We start from the raw sequence: 16,490 nt of genomic DNA, 5'->3' as shown, positions 1-16,490 counted from the left end.
TATTTACCTGGAGCTAACCCTGCAGATAACACTACTGGGTGGTCTGAAAAGTCATAGTAAATCGATCAATAATATAATAATACTTTTAGCAAACATGTTTATTTTCAATTTACAATCTGTAGAAACAATGAGAATAGAAGGGTTCAGAACTTTTGCGAAACATCACAGTACAGTTGAAAAATATATGGCAAATAGAAATCCAATATGGATGGTGTTAAGAGATAGATGGGAGGTGTTGAATGGAGCTGAAGGATGGGACTAATAACAACTAATAACAGCAAGATAACTAATGTAGGGCATGCTGTGTCCATAATAAGTATATAGGTTATAGGTTGAGAGCTTTTGTGAAGGAGCACAGTTGGAGAGATATGGCATATAGAAGCAAACCGGATGGACATCATGAAAATGATCAGAGAGGTTGAGGGTAGAGGAAGTTCAGGAGTAAAAACAAACAAAATAGAATTACTGTAAAATTGACTGTGTCCATTAAATGTATATAGTATGTATACGCTGGAAGTAGAAGCCTAAGCGTTGTTGTTCACTAGTTCACTCCAATTAGGGAAGGGGTGGTGGGGTTGGAAAGTAATAAAGGGAAATATATATTTTTAAAGGATATATATATATATATATATATATATATATATGTGTATATGTGTTTATAGGTATGTATGTAGATATATATATATATTTGCGAGAGAAAAAAACATGGGGGATTGGAAGTGATGCAGACAATTACATTGATGGAAGTTACAATCTATCTGCAATATTAAAGCTGATCTACCTTAAAATAAAACAAGAGGGCGCTGTTGCCGGGTAAAAAGCAGTACTGTAAAATTGCTGCTACTCTGGTGAGAACAGGAAATTGAAGATCCTATCATCATAGCCCTTAGGAGATATTGAAGACCTCCTACCATAATCCTCATATGACCAAATATTGAATATTTGCATTATTACCCCTAATATTACTTTTTGATTATTATTTTTTTACTTTGGGAGGAGACTATAGTGTACATCCATTCATAGATTTGATAAAGACTTTCTAGAAGTACATGGTGTTCTTTGTCTCTTGGAAAGTTTGCTTTGATTGTGTTGTAGCGACGGAGGGAGGCGGTGCGTTCAGTGATGGAGACAAATGAAAAAGGCGATGACGTGGACTCAAAACTGGCCCCAATTCGGCGTGTGCTCTTGTCGAGATGTTGGAGGGAGCGAACTGAAGATAAAGATACTATTTTACAGGCTGATTGACTCATAGCAATACTGGTGTTACAGTATATTAAGCATATATAATCAGTATGTCATAGCATAACAAGAAAAAGAGCTAAAATAAGCTCCGTCACAGACAGTTCTAACAAGTTACCTTGCAGGAGAGGAGAAGTCTCCCCAAAGATCACTGTTGGGGTTGGATGATTGGACCACAGTGTTGGAGTTACTATTGTCCAGATCTAGCAAACAGCCTAGAGAGAGAGAGAAACTTCTGAAACGTTTCTGTGTTTATGTTAACTGTTAATTTGTGATTGCCAAAGCAAGTGAAATAAACAATGTTAACATATGTTTCCCATTCCAATAAAGCCCCTTTGAATTGAATTGAATTGAATTGAATTGAGAGAGAGAGAGACGACAGAGAGAGAGAGTATGAACAATCAAAGCTACACTACATGGCCACTACATGCTCGTCGAACATCTTATTTCAAAATCATGGGCATTAATATGGAGTTGGTCTCCCCTTTGCTGCTATAACAGCCTCCACTCTTCTGGGATGGCTTTCCACTAGATGTTGGAACATTGCTGTGGGGACTTGCTCCCATTCAGCAACAAGAGCATTAATGAGGTCGGGCACTGATGTTGGGCGATTAGGCCTGGCTCGCAGTTGGCGTTCCAATTCATCCCAAAGGTGTTCAATGGAGTTGAGGTCAGGGCTCTATGCAGGCCAGTCAAGTTCTTCCACACCGATCTCGACAAACCATTTCTGTATGGATCTCGCTTTGTGCACGGGGGCATTGTCATGCTGAAACAGGAAAGGGCCTTCCCCAAAAACATTTGCCACAAAGTTGGAAGCACAGAATCGTCTAGAATGTCACTGTATATTGTAGCGTTAAGATTTTGCGTCACTGGAACTAAGGGGCCTAGCCCGAACCATGTAAAACAGCCCCAGACCATTCATCCTCCACCAAACTTTACAGTTGTCACTATGCATTGGGGCAGGTAGCGTTCTCCTGGCATCCGCCAAACCCAGATTAGTCCGTCGGACTGCCAGATGGTGAAGCGTAATTCATCACTCCAGAGAACGCGTTTCCATTGCTCCAGAGTCCAATGGCGGCAAGCTTTACACCACTCCAGCAGACACTTGGCATTGCGCATGGTGATCGTAGTCTTGTGTGCGGCTGCTCGGCCATGGAAACCCATTTCATGAAGCACCTGACGAACAGTTTTTGTGCTGACATTGCTTCCAGAGGCAGTTTGGAACTCGGTAGTGAGTGTTGCAACCGAGGACAGATGATTTTTATGCGCTATACCCTTCAGCACTCGGCGGTCCCGTTCTGTGAGCTTGTGTGGGCCTACCACTTCGCGGCTGAGCCGTTGTTGCTCCTCGATGTTTCCGCTTCACAATAACAGCACTTACAGTTGACCGGGGCAGCTATAGCAGGTCAGAAATTTGACAAACTGCCTTGTTGGTAAGGTGGCATCCTTTGAGAGTGCCACATTGAAAGTGACTGAGCTCTTCAGTACGGGCCATTCTACTGCCAATGTTTGTCTATGGAGATTTCATGGCTGTGTGCTCGATTTTATACACATGTCAGCAACGGGTGTGGCTTAAATAGCCGAATCCACTATTTTGAAGGAGTGTCCACATACTTTTGGCCATGTAGTTTACCAATCACAGCTTTATTTAACTATAGAGAAGTTTATCAAGGCTTTTTGTTTTAACTGCTGTACCGTTATCTGAGCCTCCTGTTTGAGGCACTGTGTTTTGATTGGAGAAAGCAGAGGAAGGAGGAGGAGCTATCTTTCCTTTCCGTGGTGGCGGTAGGAGACCGAGCCCACCTGACCCCTGTGGGCGTGGCTTATCCCTCTTTTTGCCTTGCTTGAAGAGAGAAAGGAAGAGAGAGAAAAAAATAAAGATTGAAATTGGGTGTTGAGTAAAAGTCAAATGGCCAATCCCAAACAGACCCCAGGAGCAAGGGCTAGTTATACAATTTCTATAAGAATGATCTAGTTCAATTGTGCCAGGTCTTTACCCCAATATTAAGGGTGATGGTTTGTCCGTCTTTAAATCCCAAGTCCAGCTTTGGTCCCAAAGCAGCCCCCTGAGGGTTTTTGCTGATCTCATTCTCTTGTTTCACCCACCTGTAACACACACACAATATCGACTTAATATGCACTGACACTGGAAAAAGTAATGTTACATCAGCTGTTTTGAAAACTGCAGCATCTGGAACAAGCAAACTCAATGACACGTTGTTTTGGCTGGCAACTTATGCTGCAAACAGACCACAGTAGGTGTGTTTGTTATTAGTGGGAGATGATGAAGCACCAGTGTTTGAGTGCCTTGACAGTCACACTGTCCCTGGAGTGACCCCTTCCATTACTTACTTAAAGTGGTCCTGCAAAGACACGTTGAAGTCAAAAGAGTCCCCTCTGTCCCCGAATCCAACACCAATAAACGCACTGCGGCCTGAGAGAGTAGGTTGACATAGCTGTATGAGTTCATTGACATTGAGCTGACATAAGTGAAGAGTGAATTGACATTTGAGGAGAGCTGACAAACTCTATGAATGCACTGTGATCCGAGAGAGGATGTTGACATAGCCTGCTAAAGGAGGCTGACATAACACTATATGACTTGTGTAAAAGGCTGACATAGCTATGAATGCACAGTGAGGGGCTTTCACTCAAATACACACCATTGTCATCCTGTATTCGCAGGACAAAGTAGCGACTGGAGTCGCTTACGGTTTCAACTGCGATGCCGGGATACTCTGTGACAGGGGCCTGGGCGAACAGCTCCCCTGCAGGATGGGATGAGAAAAACACAATCGTAATTATAAACCACACAGATATGCTGTATGAAGTTCATTTTACTGGCTACATTGAAAGGGTCCCTGACAAGCAATGTTGGGACAAAGGGGCACCTGTGCAACACACACACACACAATTTCATGACTCTCTCACCTGAGACTTTGTCTTCCAGTTTGATGTAGGCCACTTTCCCCTTGGCCGTGATCCGCATGCGCCCTGACCAATCGGGCACATCCAGCTTCCAGTCTGCTGCCCTACAGGAAAGACCCAGGTCAGAGGTAACCAATAACAGGGCAAAACAGGGAGTACGTCAGAAGGTCAGTAAACAGTGCCTATTCAAACTGTTCTCTGACCAGCTTTTGTAACAAATAGTACGGTACAATATGGAAAGAATTCTGAATTGACCCAATTATCTTGTTCTTATAATGCCTGAAGGCTGAAGCAAGACTATTATTAAGATCACAAACCCCAATTAATAGCATAAGATAATTTATGGTTTTAGAGAATGTCAATTAAAACCATTTAGCCTACAGTTAACTGGTCCACACACATATAGGCCAATAGGTCAGACTGAAAACAGTAGTCTGATGAAACTACTTTTATTTTTCCCTGGCAGCTAGCACTGTTGGTTTCAGATGCCTTTAATAGACAATGGTTTCATTATTTGAGCAATTCTGTAATCAATTTTACTATCACAATAGGACTGTTGTAGAATGATCGGGAACCTTGTATTATAGGCCCAAGTATATAGGGCTATTTATCACCTAATATACATTCATATAACATTTGCTGTCAATGCATTCTGCCAATACATTCTCTGGTTAAACTATGCTGATAAACAGCACACGCAAATACACATATCATGCCATTCACTGTCAATTCATCCGCACTGATAGTGCCAGCTTTGCGAGAGTAACATCAATATTGCCAATGGGGCAGAATAATTAGTGAGTCGTAGGCCTACGCAAAACAAATTAGACACACATCGACAGCTGTAAACATCCAGATAGATAGGCACACACACACAATGCACCCAGATAGAACCACCAGCACCGCGGTTTTTGTCCAACACCCCAAATATGGCCAACCCTTTGCATTTACCTGTATCCACGATTTGTAGCCCTCGGTGGTATGCGATAAACGTTGACGTCGGGTTTAACGCAAAGGATCGACTCATATTCGCCCTCGGTCGCCATCTTGATGTAAATTAAATTGACGTGTGGCTTATTTATCGGTCCTTTCGGTTTTTGCGAGTGTGCTATACACTCACAAGCCACGAGACGGCGATGACGTGAAGGGGATTCCAGAGCAGAGTTTGTGCTCCATCAATGGATGAATTGACCCTGCGCACATCCCCCAATGCTTTAAGGCAGCATTCCCCTTCCAATAATATGTATGATATGCATAGATGTTTACGCACCCATATATGGCATTGGTAATTATGACAAACAGCTGTTTATATATACTTTTGAGACCCAGAAAATGCTCTATAAACACATAAACAGGCAAGACTGCTCCCAATAATAATCAGTTAATTTGTGGAAAAACAAACAAGTATTTTGTTTCAGTCTCAATAGAGACAATGTTACATTGTTGCCACATTGTTTAATTTTATTGACAACAATGTAACATCCTCGTGATTATTATGTAGGGGAGTGGTCTTTTAGACAGGTCAGGTTCAGAGTGCAGATGAAAGCGGAAATTGTAGTTCTTTGCAGATCCCTGATAGTATCCCGAAGGTTCGTATTCCTTTTAAATAAATGCAAAATCATATGAAAAATGGATGCTCAATGGAAGCATGTTATCATAAAGTTGTCTGTTGTCCTTAGAAGTAGACCAAAGCTATATTTTCAAAGCTGTCGTTGTCATTAGACGGCTGTCATTGTTAGCTAACTGGTTAGCTTGCTTGCTACGCTGAAGCTTGGTTGAAAAGAACATTCGACAGCCATGAAGACGCACTGACGTTGGCTAGCTACGGTAGCTGTCCATGGTTCTGAATCGTTATGCAGACAGTAGCTCACATTTACATTTTAGTCATTTAGCAGACGCTCTTATCCACAGCGATTACAGTTAGTGTGTGCATACATTTTCATACTGGCCCCCCGTGGGAAACGAACCCACAACCCTGGCGTTGCAAGCGCCATGCTCTACCAACTGAGCTACATCGGACTACAGCTTGATTGATATATCGCAATTACTGTTCTTGACAAGAAGAATATTGCCAAATAGCATGCTAATTCGACAGTAGCCTACTCGGGTGCATAGCTAATCTGTAGCACTGTAGATCATGGATTTGTCGGCATAGCGTTGGCATTGCAGTATGCTTACTGGCCACTAAACTAGCTTAGCTTTTTGCTAACATGGAATGGCGTTGATTTAGTCACAATCATGAGGATTTGGCATTTTCTGTTTGGCATTTACATTTAAAAACACAAAGCTAGCCATTGCATAACTGGGTGATACAATGTGTTGCCCAATGGCATGCCAATGTGAAGTAGCTTCTTCAATAGCCTATAGCTATGTCATTGCTTTGGTCCATTTTAGGATTTTTTTTCCCAGATCTGTGCTGTGTGCTGTGACAATGTCGTCGTGGAGAGAGAGACTAACAGAATGAGCATCCAGTGAGACCAGATCGAAAGAGAGACTCACTTCTTTGACATCATCCACAATCAGTTTTATTTCAATAGGGAAGCTGAGGTATAAGCAGCATGATTTGGGCTAAGTGCCAAGCAACTTCTCCTGTGTTACAGACACCTACATGTCTGGTGTTGATACCTGCCATTATGCGAGGCAAGACAGAAGCGTCATGGTTGATATATGAGTGAAAGCTCTGTCTTCTTCCGTTGACTGTGTGTGTGTGTGTACATGCTCTTACTAGTCTTTATACTGACTAGGTCCTTGTGGTTTGAGACACCCAATCAGGCGCCATGACGTCCTCTATGCTACGCCGACAATTGAAGAACCTTGTTCAGAACTTCTCTGAGGCTGAGGTCAAGGTAAAGGAGATTATTTACTTTCCCCCTTTCCTTTCCCCTTCGCTCTCTCTTTTCTTGCTCTCTGTCCTTTGTTCTGAGACTTTTGTCTCATCTTCCTCTCACTCTCTGCAACTTTACATTGCTTTTTTACCTTCACTGGTCATCCCCAAAGCCAACACCTCCTTTGGCCGCAATTCCTTCCAGTTCTCTGCTGCCAATGACTGGAACAAATTGCAAAAATCTCTGAAGCTGGAGACACTTATCTCCCTCACTAACTTTAAGCATCAGTTGTCAGAGCACCTTACCGATCACTGCACCTGTACACAGCCCATCTGAAATTAGCCCGCCCAACTACCTCATCCCTATATTGTTATTTATTTTGCTCATTTGTACCCCAGTATCTCTATTTGCACATCATCTCTTGCACATCTATCATTCCAGTGTTAATACTAATTGTAATTATTTTGCACTATAGCCTATTTTATTGCCTTACCTCCATAACTTGCTAAATTTGCACACTGTATATTATATGTATTTCTGTTGTATTTTTGACTTTGTTTTGTTTTACCCCATATGTAACTCTGTGTTGTTGTTTTATCGCACTGCTTTGCTTTATCTTGGCCAGGTCGCAGTTGTAAATGAGAACTTGTTCTCAACTGGTTTACCTGGTTAAATAAAGGTGAAATAAAAAAAATAAAAAATAAAACATACTTCCCTTCATCTTCACTCTATCCCTCTCTTTCTCTCCTCTTAATGCTGTACCAACGGTGGGTAATTTTACCCTGCAAGGGCCGGTGTGGGTTCAGACTTTTGTGCCAGCCAATTAGTAGCATACCTGATTCAACTGATCACAGTCTTGGATCAAGGCTTTAATTTAATACAATCAAGCTAGTACGGCTTGGGTGGGGCAAAAGCCTGCATCCACACTGGCCCTTGCAGGGTAAGAATGGCCACCCCTGCTGTTCAGTTGACACTGTCAGCATTCTAAAGTACCTTTGCAGCATCGTTCTAAAATAAGACACACCCTCTGTAGCAGAGCATGGGTCAGTACTCCATCTGTTACCCCTATCTGTAACACCAGTGACTCTATCGCCAGTATTTTCCTAAAATGATATAGTACAAGTTTGGTGCCAGAAAGCCTGGATGCTTTGGGAGCCTTTGTTCTCCGTCTGGAAAATAATCTGTGTTAACACTGCTGTATTTCTGTCAGGTGAGGGAGGCGACCTCCAATGACCCCTGGGGCCCCTCCAGCTCGCAGATGGCCGACATCTCGGACCTCACCTACAATGTGGTGGCCTGCAATGAGATCATGACCATGCTGTGGAAACGCCTCAAAGACGACAAGAACTGGAGGCACATCTACAAGGTGAGGCCAAAAGGGGAATAATCACACATATATTTATAGTTCGAAAGATTTAGATTGTGTATACAATAATCTAATCTACAGATGTACATCTTCTCATCATAACATCAAAGTTGTTCATACTGTATGGCTCACTGGCTGTATGCATACTTTATTCTTTATTATGAAACTTTATTATGAATAATTGATGAGCGAGCACAAGTTGCTTGAAAAGCCTGCTGAACAGCTCAGTTCATCAAACAGTGCTGGATAGAACCACGCCTCTCTCTTTTTCCGTCACATCAAATTATTTATTAATCTTTGGTGGGGTGGATTGCTATAATGCATTGGGATTGAGTTACTGGTATCAATCACTTGAGTGTGGGTACCTTTCAGAGACGTCAATGTCGATATCAAGCCTTTGTGCTTTTTGGTGCTTTTTTATTTCTGTTCAGTCCATGCTTCCTGTAATATTATCTTCTCTTAATTGGGTTGGTTGGAGTTTTTTTTAGAGAGCTTTGTAAAACTGTAGCCAATATATTTAAAAAAAACATTATTCCTCATACTGTGAAAATATTGTCTTTATATTATTTTACACTTTCTTCTTCATTTTGTTTATTTTTCCACAAACCAGATGCAAATACATATACAGTGAGGGAAAAAAGTATTTGATCCCCTGCTGATTTTGTATGTTTGCCCACTGACAAAGACATGATGTCACGAATTCCGCCGAGGCTGCTCCTCCTCCTTGTTCGGGCAGGCTTCGGCGTTCGTCGTCCCCGGAGTACTAGCTGCCACCGTTTGATGTTATCTATGTTTGTTTGGTTTTGTCTGATTAGTGCACCTGTTCCATATCACGTCTTGATTATGTCACCTATAAGTTTCCTTTGGTTTTGTTTGTAGTTGTGTGTCGTTGTACGCCTGTCTGTTGGTGTAGGTTATTTTGTTTGCTTATAGTTAGTGCTGTTCGCACTTTACGCACTGTTTTGCTTATTCGCTCGCCTCCTGTTTATGAGGCCCGTTTGGATTGTATTTTGCTCCTGTGACTATTAAAGTCGGATCGACTAAGCTTCTGTGTCCTGCGCCTGACTCCAACACCACATCCACATCAGCCCTTGACACATGATCAGTCTATAATTTTAATGGTAGGTTTATTTGAACAGTGAGAGACAGAATAACAACAACAAAATCCAGAAAAAACGCATGTCAAAAATGTTATAAATTGATTTGCATTTTAATGAGGGAAATAAGTATTTGACCCCTCTGCAAAACATGACTTAGTACTTGGTGGCAAAACCCTTGTTGGCAATCACAGAGGTCAGACGTTTCTTGTAGTTGGCCACCAGGTTTGCACACATCTCAGGAGGGATTTTGTCCCACTCCTCTTTGCAGATCTTCTCCAAGTCATTAAGGTTTCGAGGCTGACGTTTGGCAAGTCGAACCTTCAGCTCCCTCCACAGATTTTCTATGGGATTAAGGTCTGGAGACTGGCTAGGCCACTCCAGGACCTTAATGTGCTTCTTCTTGAGCCACTCCTTTGTTGCCTTGGCCGTGTGTTTTGGGTCATTGTCATTCTGGAATACCCTTCCACGACCCATTTTCAATGCCCTGGCTGAGAGAAGGAGGTTCTCACCCAAGATTTGACGGTACATGGCCCCGTCCATCGTCCCTTTGATGCGGTGAAGTTGTCCTGTCCCCTTAGCAGAAAAACACCCCCAAAGCATAATGTTTCCACCTCCATGTTTGACGGTGGGGATGGTGTTATTGGGGTCATAGGCAGCATTCCTCCTCCTCCAAACACGGCGAGTTGAGTTGATGCCAAAGAGCTCGATTTTGGTCTCATCTGACCACAACACTTTCACCCAGTTCTCCTCTGAATCATTCAGATGTTCATTGGCAAACTTCAGACGGGCCTGTATTTGTGCTTTCTTGAGCAGGGGGACCTTGCGGGCGCTGCAGGATTTCAGTCCTTCACGGCGTAGTGTGTTACCAATTGTTTTCTTGGTGACTATAGTCCCAGCTGCCTTGAGATCATTGACAAGATCCTCCCGTGTAGTTCTGGGCTGATTCCTCACCGTTCTCATGATCATTGCAACTCCACGAGGTGAGATCTTGCATGGAGCCCCAGTCCGAGGGAGATTGACAGTTATTTTGTGTTTCTTCCATTTGCGAGTAATCGCACCAACTGTTGTCACCTTCTCACCAAGCTGCTTGGCGATGGTCTTGTAGCCCATTCCAGCCTTGTGTAGGTCTACAATCTTGTCCCTGACATCCTTGGAGAGCTCCTTGGTCTTGGCCATGGTGGAGAGTTTGGAATCTGATTGATTGCTTCTGTGGACAGGTGTCTTTTATACAGGTAACAAGCTGAGATTAGGAGCACTCCCTTTAAGAGTGTGCTCCTAATCTCAGCTCGTTACCTGTATAAAAGACACCTGGGAGCCAGAAATCTTTCTGATTGAGAGAGGGTAAAATACTTATTTCCCTCATTAAAATGCAAATCAATTTATAACATTTTTGACATGCATTTTTCTGGATTTTTTTGTTGTTATTCTGTCTCTCACTGTTCAAATAAACTGACCATAAAAATTATAGACTGATCATTTCTTTGTCAGTGGGCAAACGTACAAAATCAGCAGGGGATCAAATACTTTTTTCCCTCACTGTATGTATTGAAATCTTTCTCAACTTTTACAATCCGCTTGTAATTTCATAAAAACGCTCCTATCTTTGCCATATTTGTCTGGCATACCTTGGATTTCACTATGTTGTCATCTTAACTTTTTATAAATGATATTTTTTTTTTTCTGCTGATGATTGCTCCATGCAGTGATCAAGTTGCAGAGCATGTCTTTAAGGAGCAGGGGATACTCGTCTTGATTCCCTATTTTGTTTTTCACTCCCATCACCCAACTGCAGTCGTTGACCCTGTTGGAGAACCTATTAAAGACAGGCTCAGACCGCGTTCTGAATACAATGAAGGACAACATCTACATTGTGAAAGCACTAACAGAGTTCCGTTTCCAGGACAAGGATGGGAAAGATCAGGTACTAAAGCTTGCTAAATGCAAACCAACTCCTCTGATATGCAAGTTCCATTTCCAAGGTATTCTTTTTGAAGCCTCCCCACTTGAGAAATGAACTGTGAGCGAATTTACGTATTCATAATAATTAGCATAACTTTATGATTAGTATGTTCAGAAAATCTCCAGTGAAAGTGCTTTGTAGAACAGGAATAGGCTTAAACTGATCTGGGAAACCAGTCCAAAAGTGAGTGAGGCTTGAAGTATCTGCCTCTACTAACATCTAAGCTAACACAGTGCTTTGCCATGCATACACTGACTGATATTGAGCTTTCCTATACTAATTCTGCACAGTTACGCTTAGGGAGCCCCATGCTCCAGAAAGAGAGCTACCTAGTGGTACATACTAATGATGTCTGCTCATGCTATCCTTCACAGGGGGTGAACGTGAGGGAGAAGGCCAAGGTAGTACTGGTTCTTATGGAGGACGACGAGAAACTAAAGGAAGAGCGAGAGTTTGCGCTCAAGACCAGAGACAAGATCTCAAAGAACGCCACTGGTGCACATTAGAGAGCACACACTCTACATTTAAGAGACTTCATTTGACCATTTCCCTTAAAACATTCTTGGAAAACAATAAACAATTTCCTGAATTGAAAACTGAATTGACCCCCAACCCTGCTTGCCATAATGATGTATCTCATCATGCTATACTATATCTTATCGTGCTCTTCCCTCAGCCTCCTCAGACGACCCCAACGACCCCAAGGACCCCAACTACAAGCCAGTGTATGTCCCAGGAGCCACCGGGCTCCCCTCCCTGGCCAATATCCCGTCTGTGGCTGACCTCGCCGCCAGCTTTGAGGCCAAGAAGCAAGAAAAACTGAGACTAGAGGCCCAGAAAAAAGAGGAGGAAAGAAGGGTAAGTATTACATTTCAATAGTCTGATTTCTCCCTTTATTTGGACTTTCAAAGACACCTTCAGTAAAGGATTGTACACTTAGGACATTTTGGATCATCTACCAAATAAATGTGTGTTTGGCATCATGATTGTCCAATCACTTATGTAATTGCAGTCAAAGATGACCAAGGAAGAGCTTGAATGGGAGGATGCCGCCAAAGCAGGAAAGGTTGCTGACGCCTTTGGCGGGGCAGATGAACCATCAGAGGAGGATGCATGGGGTGCAGCAGCCAAAGCACCCGCTCCTGATCCTTGGGGGGGTGCGTCCAAAGCTCCATCCGAGGATGCATGGGGTGCAGCATCTAATGCTACAACAGAAGAAGCAGATCCTTTTGCGGTGCCAGCCAGTGCCCCAACAGATGGTTCAGATCCTTTTGCGGCTCCAAAAGATGGTTCCGATCCATTTTCTGCACCATCCAATGCACCATGTAAAGTTGAAGCTGATCCGTTTGGGGCACCAAAAGATGATCCCTTTTCAGCACCATCAAATACACCAAAAGGTGTTTCCGATCCGTTTGGGGCACCAAACGATGATCCCTTTTCAGCACCATCAAATACACCAAAAGGTGGTTCCGATCCGTTTGGGGCACCAAAAGATGATCGCTTTTCAGCACCATCCAATACACCAAAAGGTGGTTCCGATCCATTTGGGGCACCAAAAGATGATCCCTTTTCAGCACCATCCAGTACACCAAAAGATGGAGACGATCCATTTGGGGCACCAAAAGAGGATCCATTTTCGGCACCATCCAATATGCCAAAAGACGATTCCGATCCTTTTGGGGCCCAATTGAATACCCCAACAAAAGGTGCTGATCTTTTTAGGGCACCATCTAGTCCACCAACCGAGGCTTCAGATGCGTGGGGTGCTCCATCCAATCCACCGTCCGAAAAGAAGGCTGATCCCTGGGGAGATGAGAGGACCACAGCTGCCTCTCCCCCCACAGATCCATTTGGCGATGGCTCGAAGGCTGATGATGACGCATGGGGACCACCAGGTAAGGAGTAATGGTTATAACCTTGTGACATCATCACAAGTGCTCTTAATTAATATACAGTCATTTTTAAGATGTAGACCACAATTACCATATATACATTTTTGGTTGGAGTTCCCCTTTAGATCTGTTTAACCTCACCCCCTTTCCTCCAGCATCGACCCCGCCCACCGCCAGTGACCCTTGGGGTGCACCTGCAGCACCCACAGACACAGCATCGACAGGCGACCCCTGGGGAGATGGAGGGGCTTTCACCACTACAGACACCATGAACTCTGACCCATGGGGAGCTCCAAGTAATGGCACAGGTAATGTAGTAATGTATGCTTCCTCAAGGCTGTTGCCTCCAAGCTCTGAGTAAGGCGTCTGACACACCGAAATGTAAGCCTCTCTGTAGGTCCTGGCAATAAACCTTAAACATCCTTGCATGCAGATATCTGAGTACTCCTTTTTCTTTCAGTCAAGCATGTTTGGGTACGCTCACAGATTCCATTAATGTTTTTCTTTGTGTGTTAGCACTCCATCTGTCTTCCCTCTGTCTGTGTCTCCAACACTATACTGAACACATCCTTGTCTGGTGAAACCCATCCTTTCTCATGTTTATACTTCCCATAGGCAATTATTCCTCTAGGGTTTGGTGAAATCTTCAAGATGTATTATCGTATATCACGATATACGATAATATTGTAATATCGCAATGTACGATAATATCGTAATATTGCGCAGGCCTTATTTCCTCTTTCTCTACAGACAATGGAGCCGCCGCAGACGAAAACAACAAATCGCCAGCTGCGTTCCTTGGTGCCGGAGCATCGCTCGTGAACATTGACTCACTCCTCTCTTCCAAACCCAAACACCCCCCCCTCGACGTCCATGCCAAGCAACAAAGTAAGGACGGGTAAACGAAAGAGAGACCGGGGGAGAGAGAGAGGGAGAGAAACAGAGAGTGAATATATATTTATCCGTTCATTTAAAGCAGTGCTTGTGATTCAGTGTTTTGACTAGACCTTCCTCCCCCTTTAGTGGATAACTGTTGTGTTGGTCAGCATCAGTAGTTGTAGTCACGTACAGTACCAGTCAAAAGTTTGGACACACCTACTTATTCAAGGGTTTTTCTTTATTTTTACTATTTTCTACATTGTAGAATAATAGTGAAGACATCAAAAATGAATGTAGAATAATAGTGAAGACATCAAAAATTAAATAACACATATGGAATCATGTAGTAACCAAAAAAGTGTTAAACAAATCAAAATATATTTTAGATTTTAGATTCTTCAAAGTAGCCACCCTTTGCCTTGATGACAGCTTTGCCAACGCTTGGCATTCTCTCAACCAGCTTCATGAGGAATGCTTTACCAATAGTCTTGAAGGAGTTCCCACATTATGCTGAGCACTTGTTGGCTGCTTTTCCTTCACTCTGCCGTCCGACTCATCCCAAACCATCTCAATTCGGTTGAGGTCGGGTGATTGTGGAGTCCAGGTCATCTGATGCAGCACTCCATCACTCTCCTTCTTGGTCAAATAGCCCTTACACAGCCTGGAGGTGTGTTTTGGGTCATTGTCCTGTTGATGGTAGTCCCACTAAGAGCAAACCAGTTGGGATGGCGTATCGCTGCAGAATGCTGTGGTAGCCATGATGGTTAAGTGTGCCTTGAATTCTAAATAAATCACAGACAGTGTCACCAGCAAAGCACCCCCACACCATCACACCACCACCTCCTCCATGCTTCACGGTGGGAACCATACATGCGGAGATCATCCGTTCACCTACTCTGCGTCTCACAAAGACACGGCGGTTGGAACCAAAAATCTCAAATTTGGACTCCAGACCAAAGGACACATTACCACCAGTCTAATGTCCATTGCTCGTGTTTCTTGGCCCAAGCAAGTCTCTTCTTATTATTGGTGTCCTTTAGTAGTGGTTTCTTTGCAGCAATTCGACCATGAAAGCCTGTCACGCAGTCTCCTCTGAACAGTTGATGTTGAGATGTGTCTGTTACTTGAACTCTGTGAAGCATTTATTTGGGCTGCAATCTGAGGTGCAGTTAACTCTAATGAACTTATCCTCTGCAGCAGAGGTAACTCTGGGTCTTCCTTTCCTGTGGTGGTCCTCATGAGAGCCAGTTTCATCATAGCACCTGATGGTTTTTGCGACTGCACTTGAAGAAACGTTCAAAGTTTTTAAGAAGGCACACCTGTTAATTGAAATGCATTCCAGGTGAATACCTCATGAAGCTGGTTGAGAGAATGCCAAGAGTGTGCAAAGCTGTCATCGAGGCAAAGGGTGGCTACTTTGAAGAATCTCAAATATTAAATATATTTTGATTTGTTTAACACTTTTTTGGTTACTACATAATTCCATATGTGTTATTTCATAGTTTTGATGTCTTCACTATTATTCTACAATGTAGAAAATAGTAAAAAATAAAGAAAAACCCTAGAATGAGTAGGTGTCCAAACTTTTGACTGGTACTGTATATATTTTAGATATGTAACCTTTTCACTCCTCTCTCTGTTCTACACTCTCTCTTGGAATGTTCTGGACTGTGTATCCCTCCTCCTCCCTCTCTTGCCCCATTTCTTTAGCTTTTCCTAATTTCCCAGGCGTTTTACAAGGCCCAGGCCCTATGGGCAGACTCACGTCCATTGCTGGGGTTTCTCGTACTACAATCCCCCCAGACTCCAGCCTTTTTGGTTCCACCCCTATGTCCTACGGTGTTACCCGCCCCAGCTTTGGGTCCCCCAACCCCATGCTGGGGACTCCTTTATCCCAGCTATCATCCCATTCCCTGGGAATGCCTCATCCTGGCCTAGCTATTCCTGCAATGGGACCTCAGATGGCACCCCCCTGTTTTGGAGCTGTGATGATACAGCCCAATTGTCTGGGGGTTATTCCTCAGGCAGGACACTCTGCAATGGCCCACTTGGGAGCTTCCACTCCTCCAATGGGGGGGGGGGGGGTCCCTTTGCAGCCACACATGGTTTTGGACACCGGGATGGGACAGCCTCTTCAACGGAACAACAATCCTTTCCTTTTCTGAAAAGCTACAACCTGTCCAGCTCCCCTTCCTCAACCCCAATATCTACAATGGTTAATATAATGTACATGTCTAATTTAAGTGTATGCAACAATATGTAAGAAATGAAACAAGGGAAAATATAAGTATTTCAAAAAAC

The 16,490-nt window shown here is 43.3% G+C and overlaps 1 protein-coding gene and 1 pseudogene across 2 annotated transcripts; one reads left to right on the top strand and one right to left on the bottom strand.

Annotated features, from left to right (window-relative positions):
• Positions 1–1,134: 1,134 nt before the first annotated feature.
• On the bottom strand, positions 1,135–5,370 carry LOC311109467 (adaptin ear-binding coat-associated protein 1-like; annotated as a pseudogene). Its single transcript, XR_014615258.1, has 8 exons — positions 5,119–5,370; positions 4,171–4,271; positions 3,903–4,007; positions 3,592–3,673; positions 3,237–3,345; positions 2,935–3,082; positions 1,358–1,454; positions 1,135–1,210 (listed from the first exon to the last, which is right to left on the bottom strand). The product of XR_014615258.1 is annotated as an adaptin ear-binding coat-associated protein 1-like (transcript).
• Positions 5,371–6,944: 1,574 nt separating this feature from the next.
• On the top strand, positions 6,945–16,354 carry LOC311109429 (uncharacterized protein; the record flags this gene model as incomplete). The annotated part of the gene is made up of 9 exons (XM_084152317.1): positions 6,945–7,013; positions 8,203–8,358; positions 11,251–11,379; positions 11,793–11,913; positions 12,095–12,276; positions 12,431–13,313; positions 13,466–13,618; positions 14,061–14,198; positions 15,918–16,354. 9 exons carry the CDS (start codon positions 6,945–6,947, stop codon positions 16,352–16,354), a joined length of 2,268 nt encoding a protein of 755 aa, XP_084008443.1.
• Between the last annotated feature and the right edge of the window lie 136 nt (positions 16,355–16,490).

This window comes from Coregonus lavaretus, assembly GCF_964263955.1.
Source record: "Coregonus lavaretus genome assembly, chromosome: 3".
Classification (NCBI taxonomy): domain Eukaryota; kingdom Metazoa; phylum Chordata; class Actinopteri; order Salmoniformes; family Salmonidae; genus Coregonus; species Coregonus lavaretus.
Note: the sequence above shows the minus strand (reverse complement) of the source record. Positions and strands in the feature narration are given on the sequence as shown.